The 16877-nt window shown below is 42.8% G+C and overlaps 2 protein-coding genes across 2 annotated transcripts in view; both read right to left on the bottom strand.

Annotated features, from left to right (window-relative positions):
• lck (LCK proto-oncogene, Src family tyrosine kinase) overlaps positions 1–5014 on the bottom strand; it is a 32855-nt gene extending 27841 nt beyond the window's left edge. Inside the window, exon 1 of the mRNA XM_088602614.1 lies at positions 4581–5014. The gene's annotated coding sequence lies outside the window, so the exon portion shown is untranslated. The remainder of the gene's footprint in view (positions 1–4580) is intronic.
• Positions 5015–11568: 6554 nt separating this feature from the next.
• On the bottom strand, positions 11569–16696 carry fam167b (family with sequence similarity 167 member B). The gene is made up of 2 exons (XM_088602613.1): positions 14903–16696; positions 11569–12975 (listed from the first exon to the last, which is right to left on the bottom strand). Exons 1-2 carry the CDS (start codon positions 15266–15268, stop codon positions 12712–12714), a joined length of 630 nt encoding a protein of 209 aa, XP_088458739.1. The 5' UTR covers positions 15269–16696; the 3' UTR covers positions 11569–12711.
• Between the last annotated feature and the right edge of the window lie 181 nt (positions 16697–16877).

The following is a 16877-nucleotide window of genomic DNA, read 5'->3' as shown; positions in this document are numbered from 1 at the left end:
TGCTGACCACTGCACCACTGTGCTGCCCTGCGCACGTTCCTCCAGTCATTAGGTCTTTTTGCACCAAGACGATGGGACGACTCCCAATTCAAATGAATAGTGATTCCGTTCCCACTTTTAAAACTGAATTGAAAACATGCCTTTGTCTTGTCTTTTGTCTTCATTGCCCACATTATTACCTTGTCATGATTTTTACTGCAATGTTTTTATTTTAACTCTTTTGTGTAACGCCATGAAAAGTGACGTATCAAATAAATCTTCTTGTTATTAATAGTAAATAAATAATTGTGAGCTCAGCAGGGGTGAAACTAGGCGGTGCTGGAATCACAAGGACCAGGAATGGGAACCGGTGTCACAGGTCCCACTGCAAAATACTGCGTTTCTCTCATGCGAGACTTGCCAGTTCCATTCCTCAGGACGTCCAGGTCTGGTTTTCTGTCCAGCCAAGCTCTCGGTTACTTAATTAAGCTTAGTAAATGAGCTAATAAGTTGCTTAATTGGAAACATTTCAAGGGGTTTATCACTTTTGGAATGCAATAGTTTAAAAGGGTTTTCGAGATCTAAGGACGACCGAAGAGTTTAAATAAACTGTCTCATTAGTCCATTCACTGATTAAGGCCAGTTTCAGCTGCAGAACTGTGAGCTAGGCTGCAAGACACTCCAGCAGGTGGGGTCCAGAGTACAAGAGCTGTGCCCCCTGTGCCTTCCTTCAGCTGTACGTGACCGAGTGTGTGAAGGGATCAGTGCGGGTCCTGTCTCCCTGCTGACACCTGAGTGGATCAGGTAACAGCTCTCAGCTCCGTGATCTGAGCTGGAGTCCCGTCAGGAGCCTGCTCTGACCTGGACCCACAGCCACATGGCTCCGATCCAGCACCAGAACGCGGATGGTTTGCCCTTCAAATTCTCATCTGTTGAAGACCTTTGAAAAGTGTTCAAGTGTCCAGTCAAGCTAAGGGTCCAATGAAGACAATGGGTCGAAGAACATTCAACATTAGGAAATTAATAATGAGCTTAATAAAGACCCATCAAAGAGAAACCTTTTCTATAGGGCCTTGCTTCCTGTCTGGAGGATGATTTCTGCTAATATCTGGCCACAACCCATACTACCCTTCTGTGTGAAAAAAAAACAGCATTACCTCTGTAGTTTACTCCAGTTTAGTTAAACGTACTGTTATTTACTCTGCTTTTCTGTTGTTTTTGCTATACAACCCTGCAAACCTGATGTAAAAAAATGCACTAACTTCCTTTATGTCACTTTTGGTTCAATGTGAATAAAGAGGTTGTAAATGAACACACTCCATTATCACGGATTGTCTCACCTCCGGCTGCCTCACTTGCTCTTGTCTGCCAGGCAATCTGTCATCATGCATTGAGTTATCCATTCTAATCACTTAATGCAATATAGAGTCACGGGGGAGCTGGAGCACCTAACAAGCAAGGACTCCAGGCCATCACAGGGCAGACACACCAGGGGCAATTTTCACAGAGGCCAATTAATCAACTAGTAGGTCTTTGAACTGTGGGAAGAAACCCTCACGAACACAGGGAGAACACGCAACCTGAAGCAGATAGTACCACAGGTGTGGAATTGAACCCAGGACTCCAGCACAGCAAGGCAGTGATGCTGACCACTGTGCTACCCTAGATTGAGGATGGTGATAACTGAATATGCACTAAGGCAGTTAGTACACTTTGAGTTGCCCTTCAGTTGCCACTAGACTGTAGCTGTTTATAATTGTTTTTTTTGGAAGGAATAGAAAGGAACCTTGTGCCGGTAATCCATTTGTGCTACCTAGGGCAAATGATGTGAGTGCCTCAGGCCTTAAACTCGTCCTATCCACTTAGCAGGGCAAATGAGTAGCACACAGCTCACTTCTCCTTGGTAGTGCCCTGTTGTGGACACCATTAATGTTATTTCCGGCAGGACAAAACTTGTCGCTTTACCTGCTGCTGGTAGTGAAACAGGCCTTATTATTTCAGTTCCAAGAAGAGAAATCCCTGACATCAACAGGAATGATAAGCTTGTGGGTTATGTGATGGCTGTTCTCGTTATGAATCACCTGTCTCTTTTCGCTCTTGTTCCGAGTTCCTGGTGAAAAGCAGCACTGATGGGGAGATAAATTACAGCCTTACAGATTCCTAAGCACATGACCTGGGGGAACTGCTTATGAAGCTAATTTATTTTTAATAAGTGGCTAACAACCCCGTTATTATAGTGTAATAGCATTGTGAAAGTGTCATAACAGGTGAAGTGGTATTATTGGTAATAATCAGGCAGCTTAAATAGTGTAAGAATCATTCCAGTGCAGGTCCTGGACATTATTATTATTATTATTATTATTATCATAATTATTATTGTTATTATTATTTGGTATTACTCTTACCACCTTCAACCAGCCTGGTGCTACTCAAGACTTCATGTCATGAACAGGGACATTAAGCAGGCCCAAACCTTTTTAAACTTCCCTGCCCTTGCAGCTGCACTTCCATTTTGTACCAGTTCTCTGCACAACATTCTGTGGTAGGAAATATAATCATGGTCACACTTAAAAAAATCTGTTTTTGGTATGATGATACAAAACAGATCACACTCTGGTGTGAAGTGTCCAGTCCGTCCACCAAGCATACGAGGCCGTGTTTTAACCCCTAAAACTACAAGCTACAGAAATACAATTTTCATGTAATAGATACAACAAGTAATAGGTTTATTCTATGCTGAACTACATAGATACAACAATACCAACTAGCCAGCTTGGGCCCTGACAAGAAATGAATACAAAAGATGAATGACATAGTAACATCTCTCTCAGTCACATCTACACTTATTTAACTGACCTTTGTTTCTAATCCAACCAACACATCAAACAATTAGAATGTGCATATTGAAGAGTATATCATCATGAAGTTGGAAAAATAAGTACTACGACAACGGGACAGCATGTTTCTTCACTGAGTGTCGAAGAAAACAGAGAGTCTTTAAAACTTCGTTTTTAAATTATTTTCAATGTAAATGATTTTGAATAATTAAACTGCCGCCCTCCCAGTGTAGGGGTCCATTCACTCAGAACTCATAGTTCTGCAGAGGGGACAAGTCTTTCAGAATTCAGATCATTTTAATGGATCCCTAGGTAATACAGTGCCATGCTGATCAGACAAGTATCTTTTTTTGTCCATACATAAGTCCCTCCAAGTGGAAATTTAGAACATCACAATACGCCTTTTTATTGCCCGAGACTTCGCAATAAAAGCCAGACCACAGAACCAAAACACTTACCCGTCTCTGTGTAAAGTATTCCTGCTGCCTCCTGCTCTTACTGCTAAAATCTCCACTTGCAAATGTACACATGCGTCAGAGCTCTGCTGACCTCTCAGGCACAGTATTTGGTATTAACTTGCCATAAAAAAGTTATAAATGATTTTATAAAAATTCATTTCTACGCTTAAAAGGGCAAAGGGCATTTCTACGCCCTTTGAATTATCCTTAAAGAAACCAATTAAATGTGAACCAAGCCCCTTCACAAAGCTCATCACTGTAATTCACTGGCTGACTGCTGAAGCTCGGTTTATGCTAGTTTTTCCTGAATGACATTATACTGCTAGGAGCGTCATGTTTTTTTTGCTTTGATGGATCAAACTTTGATTTCTCCTAGCATTTCAAAACAGAACACACAACACACAACCATAGAAGAAACTATCTGGACACAGTTGTGTTCATAGCAATAACCTGTCTTTTTTCACCTCATACCATATCACATGCATATTGTGTCTTTAAGTCCCATGAAAATGGTTTCACCTTCTAAATTGTACACGGTCCAGCACCATGACATTTTTATGTCTCATTTTCTGGAACTTTCTCCTCTAACTTTACATTCAAACTGTTTACTGTTTGTTTGTATATTATCTTGATGCACTGTCTGCACTTTGCGTTTTTGCACTTGTTTTAACAATCGAGAGACTTTCTGTAAGTAAGAATTCCATTGTACCAGTACGCATACCAGTTACACGTGGCAATAAAGCTTGAGTTCAAGTTCAAGTAACTTTTGAGTAGAATCATTTTTCAGTTCAATTCAATTTGAGCAGAACCCATCTAGAGTGGAACCAGACTTTTACTTTTACACACCAGAGAATGCAAGTGCATGAGATAGACAAACACCTTGACATTTATTTCATTTAGGACACATGGGCTGAAAAGGGTTTTCGATTAAATTAAAAAAATAAATAAAAAGCTTTTAAAGCATAAACCAAAACTCTGAAGCAAATGAAGGAATTAAAAAAAATCAATAGTACAAAATATGGGTATCCTTACATATTCTTATAAATCACTAACATGACTTCACTACATCCAAGTACTCCGCATACATCAGACAATAGATGCGAAAACATGATGGAACATTGTCAGCCATTGTTTGAATTGTATTCTGGAAAACTGTTGTCTTTCTAAAGGATGTCGTGTGGAATAGCATCAGCTGCATTGATGGGGTCCTAGACTCCACGGTCTGTTGTCCTAAAAACTCTCAATTTTGCAGAAAACACAAATACTGTTGGCTTGAGCCCATCATTATGAGCTTGCGTGAACTTACCTGATAAGTGTGGGCCTTGTCCTGGAGAGTCTTCTACATTCTAATGTCCTGGGGACTCGCCCAAACTGCTGATGACAACAGCCTGCATGCCAAGTCTTCAGGTAAAACGTAGATAAGTGACGCAGATTCCCACTTTCTCCCTTAAAACAGAACTAGGCTGAGGATCTTGTGCTATGGAGAGTTCCGCGAGGAAAGCAAAGGTTTCTGTCCCTCCCAGAGCAGATGAACTGATGGCGCATCCACCCTTCAAACCTTGACATGTGTGAGTTCTCACACCACAACGGCTAAGAAACCAGAAAGTCAGGGCTTCCTGTCTCTGGTGGAGAGTACCTCAGCCTCTAACTGCAATACAGCCCTGAGCAGGGATATGCATTATCGCAGGTGTCCCAGCTGCTGTGCTGTGAACGTTAGCCTCATTCAGATTTGGGTTAGAATACCATGTAGTTCTTGTGTGTGTGTGTGTGTGTGTGTGTGTGTGTGTGTGTGTGTGTGTGTGCGCTTTGTCTTTTATCAACATAACCTGGTTTTGGTTTCCTCACGAGCCAGGGGTATTCCAAAGAGATGTTTTTCTGTTCTGTAATCCTCTCCTTTGTGACTCCCACGGTCAGCACAACTGAGTCATCTGACAGCTACACAGGATGCTCCTCGGTCCTGCCACTCGAAAGGACTGAAAAGTCATGGAGCAGAGGGATTTTTGCTTGCTAACTCATTTTTGGCTTTGGGTTGAAAAACGACATTGGTCAATCTCGGGCCATGAGGTGTTATTGTGATGAGGGAAGCCAGCCCAGAGGCCTGACAATGTTGTCTCCAAGTGTAGAAGAGAAGTCCTGAATGGAGACACATATAAGCATGAATTTGGCTCGCCCTTCTGTTCTGTTGAAATGGGCTTTTTAAAGACGCACGTCAGAATAAAAGGGTTTTACATCTGTCTTGTCTAATGATTAAACCATAAACATGGGCTTACCAACAGATCACAAATCAAGCACTCGGCATCAGCTGGTGAGTCTCCAGTGGGCGCTAGGGAGAAACTGCCACAGAACGAGACATCACCATCAGGGACTGGGTTTGCAATTTGCCCCTGGCAGGCAGGCTGAACCTCTGATTCTGATTCAGACATCTGCCACGTTGGTGCAGTCTGATTCTCCTCTGTGGAGCACTAACTATGACCTGCTTATAGCGTATAGTTGTCAGAGGCATGATCTCTTCCAAAACTGTTACGTTATATAAAAATCAAGAACAGAAAATGCTGTCCTCGTGTCTGTATGTGGTCTGTTATCTGGAAGAATGTTGTGAAAACACATTCATTTGGAGAACGAACAGTTCTCTGATGTCTTTGTGTGGGCTCAAAGCCCCACGATTGACATCACGTATCTTTCAAAGTTTACAGAAATGTATTTTAGGGGTTGCTCATCAAGAGTCAAAGATTCTTAAAGGACACTTTTTTTATCATTCGCATCAGTGTTCCAACAGAGAGATTCAGCACTAAAACTGTTGCTGATGGATGATTTACAATCTGTCCCTGTATTTCAACACTGAGGGCGCCATTTAATTAATAATTTATCAAGTTTAATCTTTCAAAGAAATGACTTCCTGTAAAGATGGGGGATTTCAAAACATGAACAATTAAACTAAAACTACACGTGAAGTATTTCATGGAACAAGATGTCATCTTTGATTTTGATTTTGAGTACTGTGTAGGCCATAGCACTTGTGGGTTTTGTGCCTGAATCACAGAAAAGTCCCTGATCGCCTGTTCTTAAAAAAGGTTACATCTGTTTGAATGCACCATCCTTAATACTGTAAGCAGAAACCACACTGATTTTTCTCATTTGTTCACTCAATACATTGCAAACCTCCTTGTTTACACGCTGAAATTGCAAGACCCATCAAAGGGAGATGAACTGTATTTCGGATTTTTAAAACTAGTTTCTTTTTCTTTCGTACGGCCTGTGAGAAGAAAGCAAACACAAAAAAAATACAAAAATACAAACACATCTTTTAAGTGGCTTCACTGACCATAGTTTCCTGTAAATCAGTTGTCAGCAGTGGTCAGCTGCATCAAGACTGACCAGAGGCCACAGTGGGGAATGGATGCTGGAAGGGGTTGTCATGGTGACAACCCATTGTTCTGTGCATTGTCCCTTGCTAGTGTCCACACAAGGACATCACGCCCTCGGGCTATTCATTCATACGCTGAATGGGCTGGCGTTCGGCTCACCTGTGAACAGTTACCTGACCGGCAGGTGCGGGTTCCTGGCTCAGCAGGAAGTTTTGTTGGGTTTTTTTTTTTATTGGCTGGTATTTTGTGGAAAAGGTGCAGTTTATTCCCTCCTGCCCGTCCTCGCACCTCCCCAGAAAAGTTCTTAAATTCGGCACAAAAAAGTTGTTTTTTAGGTAAAGAAGCTGTATGGAAAAAGTGTGCGTTTCTGCACGTGGGTATTTATAGCCCTTAGACACGAGCCAGCCTTGTTTAGATCTCTCTGGAGACTGACTTAAAATACTGGTGATGGTGATAATGAAAAGGAAAAGAGACATTAGAACCCTTTGCTGCGCTGAACAAGTGTCCCTGCCCTCGAAAGATTATGTTATGAAACTTGAGGGGTTGTGCACCAAAACCCAGTTCTCTCCAGAAAGCACATTTTCAATGTAGGTGTAACTCAAAAGGAAATCATACAAAATGTAAAACTACATTGAAAATGACATGTATACCACAGTTCTTTCAGCAGTGTCTGATATCATTGTCTGAAAATGCGAGCTGATAGCATGCAAAACCACATCGTTTTGTTGCGGTCTGCATGCTGAGCTGCAGTACTCACTGACAGGAAATAGGAACAAGTAGTGTTTGAATTCACATACGTACACTGCTGTAAAACAAGGTGCCAGTGTTCACATGTTATATATAGAAAGAAGGCTTGTTTTTTTTTTAAAGAACAGCTTTAAAGTATCCTAAAGGAATGAAGCATTTTTGTCACAACAGAAAGGGAGAACACACTCTCTTTTGCATGGAATCAGGAATAAACAATTACCAAACTGTCCTCAGATGCGTCCTATGGCCTCACCTGTCCAGGGTATTCTCCCCCAGTTGTCATCACAGGTTGCACGTTGCTTATGTTTTAATGTCCAGTTCTGTGGTCCTAGCATTCGTCAGTGTGTTAACTTCATGTTAGACCAGGTACAAACCAAGATTCCTTTGCCTACTATTTGTTTGACAAAACGCCTTCATTTTAACAGCCTGGGTTTAATCAAATGTTTGACCCACCTGGCAAATACAAAAATATCATATTATCCCAGTGTATCTGACTTAGATACAAGAAGCATTTGGAATCAATGGTACAAACAGGTGGGCTGACATTCTGATCATTACTCAGGACTTTCTCTGCAATGTCATGTAAAGCAACATTTCTACAAGTCAAGGTATTGGTAATGGAAGCACAAATCCTCTTACATTGTGTTTGTAAGGTTTCTCAGTCCTTTAACCCAATTCTACCGATTCTTTTGTGCTGACAAAAGGACAGGGCATTTTCTGAAATCTCTTCCAAACCTTTCTGTCAATAGAAAGAGGTGATGTCAGCTGCAGTACCAACATCACAGTTTCAGTTATCTGGCTTTAAAGAATTACGCACGCTGTGACATCAAGGCTTATTAGAGACTGCAGATCTAACCTATGCTTTGATGCATTTTAAAAAGAGCTTTTTTAGGTCAAACACACAACACAAGGTTTTATGGCTGAGCAGAGATATACAGTAGTATCCATTAAATACTATTCCTCTGATTAATCATCTTACTCTCAGGCCAGGGATGTAATTTGTACATGGAAGATAAAAATTGTCAGAAACACTACACAGCAACAGGGGGAGCAGATGATTTGAGTCTTAAGATCTTTGCTGCCAGAATGCAGGGTTTTTTTCAGTTCACCTGAAGTGATGACATTTGAAGAGCGGTCTTGCTCATTTGAAGTCAACACCTTTCACCTAATACACTTAGTCAGAGACTGCAACAGCATTCAAATCTAAACCTGCCCCTAGAGATAGCAATATGGGGAAACTTGTGAAAGCACATCAGATGTGGACAGTGGTTTACAGAATTACATTCATGTTACCATAACAATTCTGTCATATGTCTCTTAACAATGAATGTGATTTATCAGCCTAGAAATGCAAATTGTTGGACATGAACTCTAAAAATAAACCATGCTTGCATCACAGGTCTTTTGCATGTATTTTGCCCAGAGCTATTTATTGTATTTCTTAGCTACAAACAGCGGCATGCATTGTAGTTTAAAACATACATTTGTGTTGTTTCATCATTCTCTTAATCACAAAGCTCTTTAACATGTCTTGACGTGACAGGAAACGTGTACAGTATAATACACTTTGCTTTACAGACTTCATTTTAAACTTGTCTAAGAGTTCCTTATTTGATATAGTGTTTTTCATAAAGAGGATCATTGTGGTTTTGAAGCTGAATGATGGGCCTTCAAATAATGTGCTTATTGTTTGTGGGTATTTTCCTTTTTCCTGAAAAAAAAAATCTTTGTTTAGATGATAAATCTTGTTTATGTTTTATGAAAACTAAATTTTAACCCCCCCCCCCAACAGTGAAACATGTCAGGACACAAGAGGTGGCAATATAAAATGGAACAAGAAACATAAATTCGGTTTAAACAGGTAGGAAGAAGAGACAGTTGCTTCCTTGGTTTGTATTCTACTCCTCTCCATTTTCCAGTCAAGCTGCAGTTAACACTTTTATGGGGCAGTTATGAAGAACATAATGATCTCTGCACTTCAGGATAATGACTATCCAGTGGACAGAGAGCACTTCAGACCAGTGAGAAAGCCTCTGCTTGTAAGGGACAGCACACTGCATGAGCTGAATTACTGTACAGATACAAAACTGTCACTCTTTGTTATTGCTGACTGCCGTTATTCCTACCAGCAGGAATTTGCAAATTCACTTTATTTTTCTGTAGCCGAGAAGGCCTTGATATGTTTTATGATGTGTAATGGTTCGATAACGGTGATTAAAAAGCAATATGTGGCCAGCGTATTCAGCACGAGGTAATAAATCACAGTTACTGCTGTGCAGGGCGCTAGGCAGGCCAGCTCTGCCAGCACCAAGTTCTCATCTTCCTGCTGAGTTCTCTCGGCATCAGAGTCCAGAACGACGATACGTTGTTCTGTCACTTAGGGCTTGTCTTCTTTTTTTAAAAAAAAAATCAAGTTCTTTTAAAGAAGTATTGACAGAATACTTTTAAAGAAGTATTGACGCAGCAGCTTCTCAGATCAGAAGGACAGCGCGCAAGGCTGCGCTTCCCATTGATAAGGAGCGTGGATTATAGAACAAAAACCGACTGAATAGGCAAAAGTTCAGCCTTGAATTCAATTACAAATCTGCAAGCCAGGTGGAATATTTTCAGTTTAAAAACCATGAGTGATATCAGGTGGCCCTTTCTGGGTTTAAAACATTTAGTTTCCATCTGGCCTGGCAGTCATGTAGCAAGTATGAGAACACAACAGAAAACAAGGAACAATCTGGGTTCAGTAAGAGCAAATGGCGAAGAACTGTGACCTAGTGCCCAGGTCACTCCTGTTGTTTAGGTGAAAACTTAATGTTGCAATGCATTCAGGGTTTTGTTTTGCAGTGCACTTGGGTGAGCTGTTTCGCTGTTTGTGCTTGTGACACCGCTCATTCAGACTTGATTGAAAAGACTCGCTGGGGCAGCTACCCTGGTTGTATTTTGGACAGAATCCCCCGGGGCCTATATTTACTGGAGCACAGGAGAATGAAACCCAGGTGGGAACTATGCATCATTCTGCGCCCCGGGTAATGACAACACAATGGAAATCATGGTTTCTAAAACAGCTGCAAAATCAGTATCTACCAGACACAGCAGTGGAGACAAACTGCATTGTTTTGTCAATAGTCTCCAAACTGTGGAATGTGACATGACATGATAAACAAAATAAAGTTATTCTCTTTTTACCGATACCTGAGCACGTTGTGTTTTTTTCCAGAAAACAAGTGGAATACACTGATATTTCAGGCCCATCATTCATCCTCAATGATCTTTTAGAAAAGCCTTATTAAATAAGGAATGACTTTTTAGATAGGTTTAAAATTAATGAAGTGAAGAGAAGCCAGAGTGGTGCGATGGCACTGTGGCTAAGGATCTGCGCCTGTGGCTGGAAGGTTACTGGTCCGTATCCCGCAGCCGGCACAGGAATCCTACTCTGTTGGGCCCTTGAGCAAGGCCCTTAACCCCAACTGCTCCAGGGGTGCTGTATAAACGGCTGACCCTGTGCTCTGACCCCAAGCTTCTCTCTCCCTGTCTGTGTGTCTCATGGAGGGCAAGCTGGGGTAAGTGAAAAGACAAAATCGTAATGCAAGAGATTGTATCTGGCCAATAAAGTGATCCTATCTTTTGTCTTCTGTGAATCTTGTGTGGCCTGACCAAGAACTGAGCTGGTTCAGAATAAAAAGGAACAGGTAAAGATTTATTCCAGGCTGAAAGGAAAAGAAGGCTCCACAGCCGAAACATTGTGTCTTTTTTCCTTTCAGCGTGGAATAAACCTTTACCTGTTGCTTTGCAGCCTATGCATGCTGACACAGCTCCCTACCTGAACTTGTTCCAAATGTAGCTTGAGCTCAGTAGCTCAGACATCATCAGTCTAACCCTGAGTCACCACACAACTGGCAGTGTGAAGCCAGGGAGAGGGTTGGGTTTAATTGTCAAGGACTCTCTTGTTTACCTCCAGGCTGACAGTGATGTCATGGAGAGATGCTGCTCTAGTCCAATCAGAGTTAACCCTCCTGTAAGACACTGTGGAGCTTCCGGCCTGTCAAAAAATGAATGACATGATGGGAGGGCAGATAGGAGGGGCTTGCCCATTCATTTGTTTGCTACCCATGCAGAATGGAATCATTGCTAGGAGTGGAAATGTAAGCCACTGGTGATAGAATAAGTGGGTATAAATAAAACAACACAAAATTATAAAGGTAACTGTATTATATCTTTAATCAACACAGAAAAGCTGACAGAGAGAAACTCTCTCTGTCCCAGATGATCAAGAGGATTAATTCAGCAGCGGAAGGTGAAAATACATTCTAACATCACACTGCCAAAAACCATTGCTCCACTCCAGGGCCTGAACACCAGAGAGTCAAGACCTGGAAGCCTTTAAGCAGCAGCACCCAGGACATCAGCACCACAGGTAATGACGAAGACGTGACGTGACAAGATCACCCAGGCAGTGACACCACAAACACAAGATGAAAAGAAGGGGTGGTTGTTGGTGATTCTGTTCTCAGTGGTCCTTCAAGTGAGATATGCAGTCAGGAACTCAAATCAACAACACTTACAAAACCAAATGTCTATTTTTTTTTTACACACAGCTTTCAAAAGGTTGGTTTACATACAGGTGATTAAAATAAAGATCTAAGCATGTACCATAGCACATAGCAGAGGTCTGCATGCAGCTTCATTACATGCCCTGAATAAGGGAAAAGCTGCAGGCACATTCACAGCACCTTCTCAGGCCTGAAGGCTGCATTTCCCATTGATAAGGGGAGGCTGGATTACAGAACAAACGAACTGGGCTATCTGTTGCAAAAGGGAAAGTGCCTCTTTCAAATTTCGGGATAAGAATGAGTAGTCCTCTCCTGCAGCGGTGGGATTTTAACCCCAAGAAGAGGCAGTTGTGCAGCAATTCCTGGGAGTATCTTCAAGCCATCCATAGCAGCAGGAGAGGTTTAGCACGAAGCCCTGTTGCTGATGCTGACGCTATCAGGGAGCGGGGCAAAACGGCTCCTGTCTGATGCTCAGCCTCATGCGCTTGTTGCCCTTCCAAGGCCATGCGGTGTTTTTCGTCAAGAGCCCTCTGCCCCAGGGAGAAAGGACCGGTTAGAGAGGGGCAGCACTTGACAACCCTGAGCAGAGAAGAATGCAAGCAGCTTTTTCACTGCCTCTCATCGGAGACTCAGCAGACATCTTTGAAATGCACTGACGCTTCAGCGCAGGAGTGTCAAAAGTAGCAATACCCTCCCCCCCACCACCACCACCACCACCACCACCACGCTCCTGTTTAAAAGGCGCTGGCGGAGCTTCCCAGCGGCCCCCGGGCCGGGGGAGCTGCTAGCACAGGGAGAACCTGCGGGCGTTGATGTTCATCTTGGTCAGGCCGATGTGTTTGAGCGGCATGGAGAGGGCGAAGGCGGCCTTGAGGGGGATGTCGCAGAGCAGGTCGGACTCCTCGCCGCACTCCTCCAGCCCGTAGGTGGCGTCGTCGAGCATCTCCCGGTGCCGGTGGCACACCTGCTCCACCTTCAGGCGGTGGATCTCCCCCCGCAGCTTCATCAGCTGCCGTGCCAACTGGTCATCCTGCACCTGCATCTCCCTCTGGACAAGGACAAGCAGGCGGTATGCTGAGTGACACACCTGCGGACCTGTCACTCAGCATACCGCCACTCCTGCTCCCAGCGCCAGGACCGATTCCATCCCTCAAGACACATCGCGGCCGTATCGATCTTGTCTCGCTTAACCGAGCAGCTTTTAATCACTCCTTCCTGTCTCCACATGATCGCGCTGGCCAGACGTGGCCGGACCAGGGTTCTGCCTCAAGCTGTGCTGCTGCTCCTGCTGTTTAGCTTGGCCACAAGACATCGGGCCTGTTTATTCACTAAAATCAAGCTCAGAGGCCATGGCAATGGAGAGAAGTAATACCCGCGGTCTCCAAAAGGAAGAATTCCCTGACATCACGTACAGTACTTTACAGGACAGTAGCACATCCCCACACATACCTCACGCTGAATGGTTCTACATCACCTCTTACAGCAGGCCTTTCCTTTGAATCTATGCCTTAATTCACTGTTAATTTTTAAAGATCTGATCAACTGCAGAACATTACAATGATGCACACATTGATACGATTTTAAACAAAATAATTGCCAAGCTACTGTATCTGGGGCTCATAATGAAACTCCATGACCTCTCTGTGCTTCCCACCTGTTTACTGAGGGAGGGCCAGCTGTGTGCGAACAGATGTACCTGCACAATACAGGCCTCCATTCCATCAAAGTCCCCTGGCCCCTTAAAACAAATGATTTTCTCTACAGCGTCTCCCTGTGTTTCAGGCTTGATGGTAGTGATTAGATAGAGGTATGGGCAGATTGGTGAACTGAGAGGAGTCAAGACAAAGTTCAGCTGCACACAATACAGCAGCAGAGGCATAGGTCTGATAGATTTATCTTGAAACAAGTTTTCTGGTGCACGCCTAGAGCAAGTATTCACATTAAATGTCCCTCGCATAACCAGCAGTTGGCTGTGTACCAATTGACTGTAAGCATCTTACCAATTAAAAAACAGCCCTTTAATAAAGTTGTCTTTATTTTAATTGTCGATTGTAAATTGAGTTTTGTTTGTCTGGATAAAGCATGCTGTTGTTATCATTATTATTATCTCTGTTATTTAGGGGTTTTTTTAGAATATGTTTTATTCTGATTTTAAACTTTTATGGAAGGAATTTTAATTTTGGGAAAAACAATTCTACTATGCGGATCAAAAAGTTAACCAAAATAAAAAAAAAAACTAATTTTCTTTTCCCTTTCATCAAAACGGACCTAACATTTTTAAATGAAAAAAGCTATTCATCTCGAAGCAAAGTTGAAACAACGCGCAACAAAAGCTGTTCTGCATGTACTGCCAGGTTTTGTTTTATTTGTATTGCTTACAGTTTTTAACATAATCGGAGTTTTGGGGTTAAGGTTCCTAAGTACCTCAGAAACGTTTTCCTATCCAGAGAAGCGTCAATCTAAGACATCACGCTGTATTTAGGACGTGAACTTTGGAGGTGACCCACCAGTCTAAACAGGTGTTTGCCTACAGGGTGACATTTAAATTCCCCTCTTACGTTCACAGAAAAAAAGACAAAAGTTGAGTACAACCAGGTGAGATCTGACGTTTAGAAGATATATATAGTAAAGCCTCGCACTTCACATCTTTACACGCCCTTGATGTTACAGGTGCAGCATGTTACCACATGAAACAGCATTTATGTTTACACTGCTTTGGAAAAGGTTAATATCCCAGACTTTTATCGATTAAACGTGCAATGCGCACGGGTTCAAAAATAACACAGTAATTCTTCTTGTTCATTCCACCAATGCAATGAAGCTGTCAGGTTAAGACGCGGTATACCGACGAGGTAAGACAGCTGAACCGAGAACACACTCCACAAAACCGGCTGATTTAAAGGCAAGTAGAGGTGTGAACTGGAGAGAAACCAGCTCGCCAGCAGGTGGGAATGTATCCGCGAACAGGCGCTTACCAGTTCTTTTCTGAGCCAGTCCAGGGCATCATCCAGCGTGTCAAAACCGCAGATGTTCCTCACAGTGACGCGGGAGTCCCTGTTCTTGCAGCCTCCGAGGTCCGGGCGCGTCTCCTCTCCAGCTCGGTACCCCACGCCGGCGCCGCGCTGCGGCTCGGTCCCGCTCTGCGGCTCGGTTCCGCTCTGCTCGCGGGTGCCCCGTTTCCAAGGCCGGCTCTGCAGCCTCTCCTTCCACTCCAGATAGGAGGGTCGCCGGGTTTGGAGCTTGAGCTTCTCGGTCAGCGCTTTAACGCTGTCCAAGTCCTCCAGCTCCCCGTCTGAATCCCCCTCGCCTCCGAGCTCTTTGAACTCCATCGTGTGCGACATCTGAGCCAAGAACTCAGTTCTCCAGCGGATTCGCTCGGTCCTGTACTGAGAGTCCTCTTGCTGTCAGTCACTTCGCCGTTTGCCCTGGGAGGATAACTGTTACTTAAGTCGGAGGTGCTGTCAGATTCCCATTATTTTTATAGCTCTGCGGAGCCGCCCCTGTTTCTGTCTAGAGGAAGCGAGCCGGAGCGAAAGGGAATAGAGATAACGTAACTAGGGAAGTAAGTCGACCGACAGCCTTCTGTTAGCGGTTGTTATTTCAGCTAATTAACAAATAAATGTTAGCCTCCAGGTTCCCCGACGTTACACTTTCCTGCGGAGACTATAAATATTGCATGCATTATGTTAAGTAAATAATGCTTAACCTCCTTACTGCTACGGTTTTCCATTGCGTTTAATAGGCTCGGGATGTGCCATCAGGTAGATCTTATCGTTAAATTAGCAATGGGACACAGTCATTTGTAAAAAGAAAAAAAGGTGCGCATACAAACATTTAGTGTTCATCAAAAACCATTAGAAGACATGCATTTGTTCAGCTCGTTTTGTGTGAGTCTGGGTTGTAAACGATTCCAGAAACATTTCTCTTCACTGTAGGGGACTTCTGTGAAGTTTAAGTACGCAGACGATATGGCCCGGCAGGACTGTTTACCGAGGATGATAGAGAAGGGGTGGAGAATTACTCTGAACAGATCAGTAAACTAGAAAGGCGGCGTCAGTCAGGCGCGCTTCATATATATATAATGTTGATAAAACCAAGCAACTGGCTACTTGTGACAGTAATATGTTAGATTTACAATCTCTCTCACCCTGTAGAGGCTCTTCAGTGTTTCAAATACCTATGAACACAAATGGACAATCATTGAACGTTTCCACAGAATGCCAATGGCATTTTTCAGAAGGGTAGGCTAGTCAGTGTAAAGTTTCAATCGGGAAGTTTAAAGTGTTTGGGGGTTAATATAAACATTTTAGAGAGAACGTTAGTAGAAAGCATCCTTACCTTTGGTATCATGGTGTGGTAGGTATCCTGAGCATTAAGGGCAAGAGGAAATGAGCCTGAATTGTTAATACTGCTAGTAAACGTGGCCGTCCACAGAGCTGATATTATATTGCAGCTCAAAGGAAAACTCAGCTGATCATTGACTACACCTTTTCAACAGCTACCTTCAGGAATGCGTTTTAGGCCAAAAAGAGGCTACTAGAAATCTTTTGTTCCCTGTGCAATCGATATGCAGTATTAAACGCAGCTAAGTGATTGTTTTCTGTACGAAGCTGTCTGTTGAACGTAATGTTAGTGTAATATTACAGCAACACAGTGGGCAGAGTGAGATGTCGGTATTGTATTGTTGCGTGTCTAGGACTGTTGTTTGTTTTTAACGCATATTTATTTTCTGTTGAGTGTTATTTGTTTTTTATTTTATTTTTATGCTGCTTCCACCCTTTTGAATGGACAATAAAGGTGAATAAAGATAAAGATAAAGGCTTATCCAAAAGGACACACCATTCATAAAAGTATGATAGCATAAACGTATTTATGGCACCGTAAATGAAAATCCATTTGAATCTCATTTAATAAACAACGTAAGGTGAACTACTGAATACTTTCTTTTTC

The sequence above is a fragment of the Lepisosteus platostomus genome, chromosome 13 (genome assembly GCF_059453375.1).
Source record: "Lepisosteus platostomus isolate fLepPlt1 chromosome 13, fLepPlt1.hap1, whole genome shotgun sequence".
In the NCBI taxonomy this organism is placed as follows: Eukaryota; Metazoa; Chordata; class Actinopteri; order Semionotiformes; family Lepisosteidae; genus Lepisosteus; species Lepisosteus platostomus.
The sequence above is the reverse complement of the archived record's forward strand: the minus strand, read 5'-3'. Positions and strand labels throughout refer to the sequence as shown.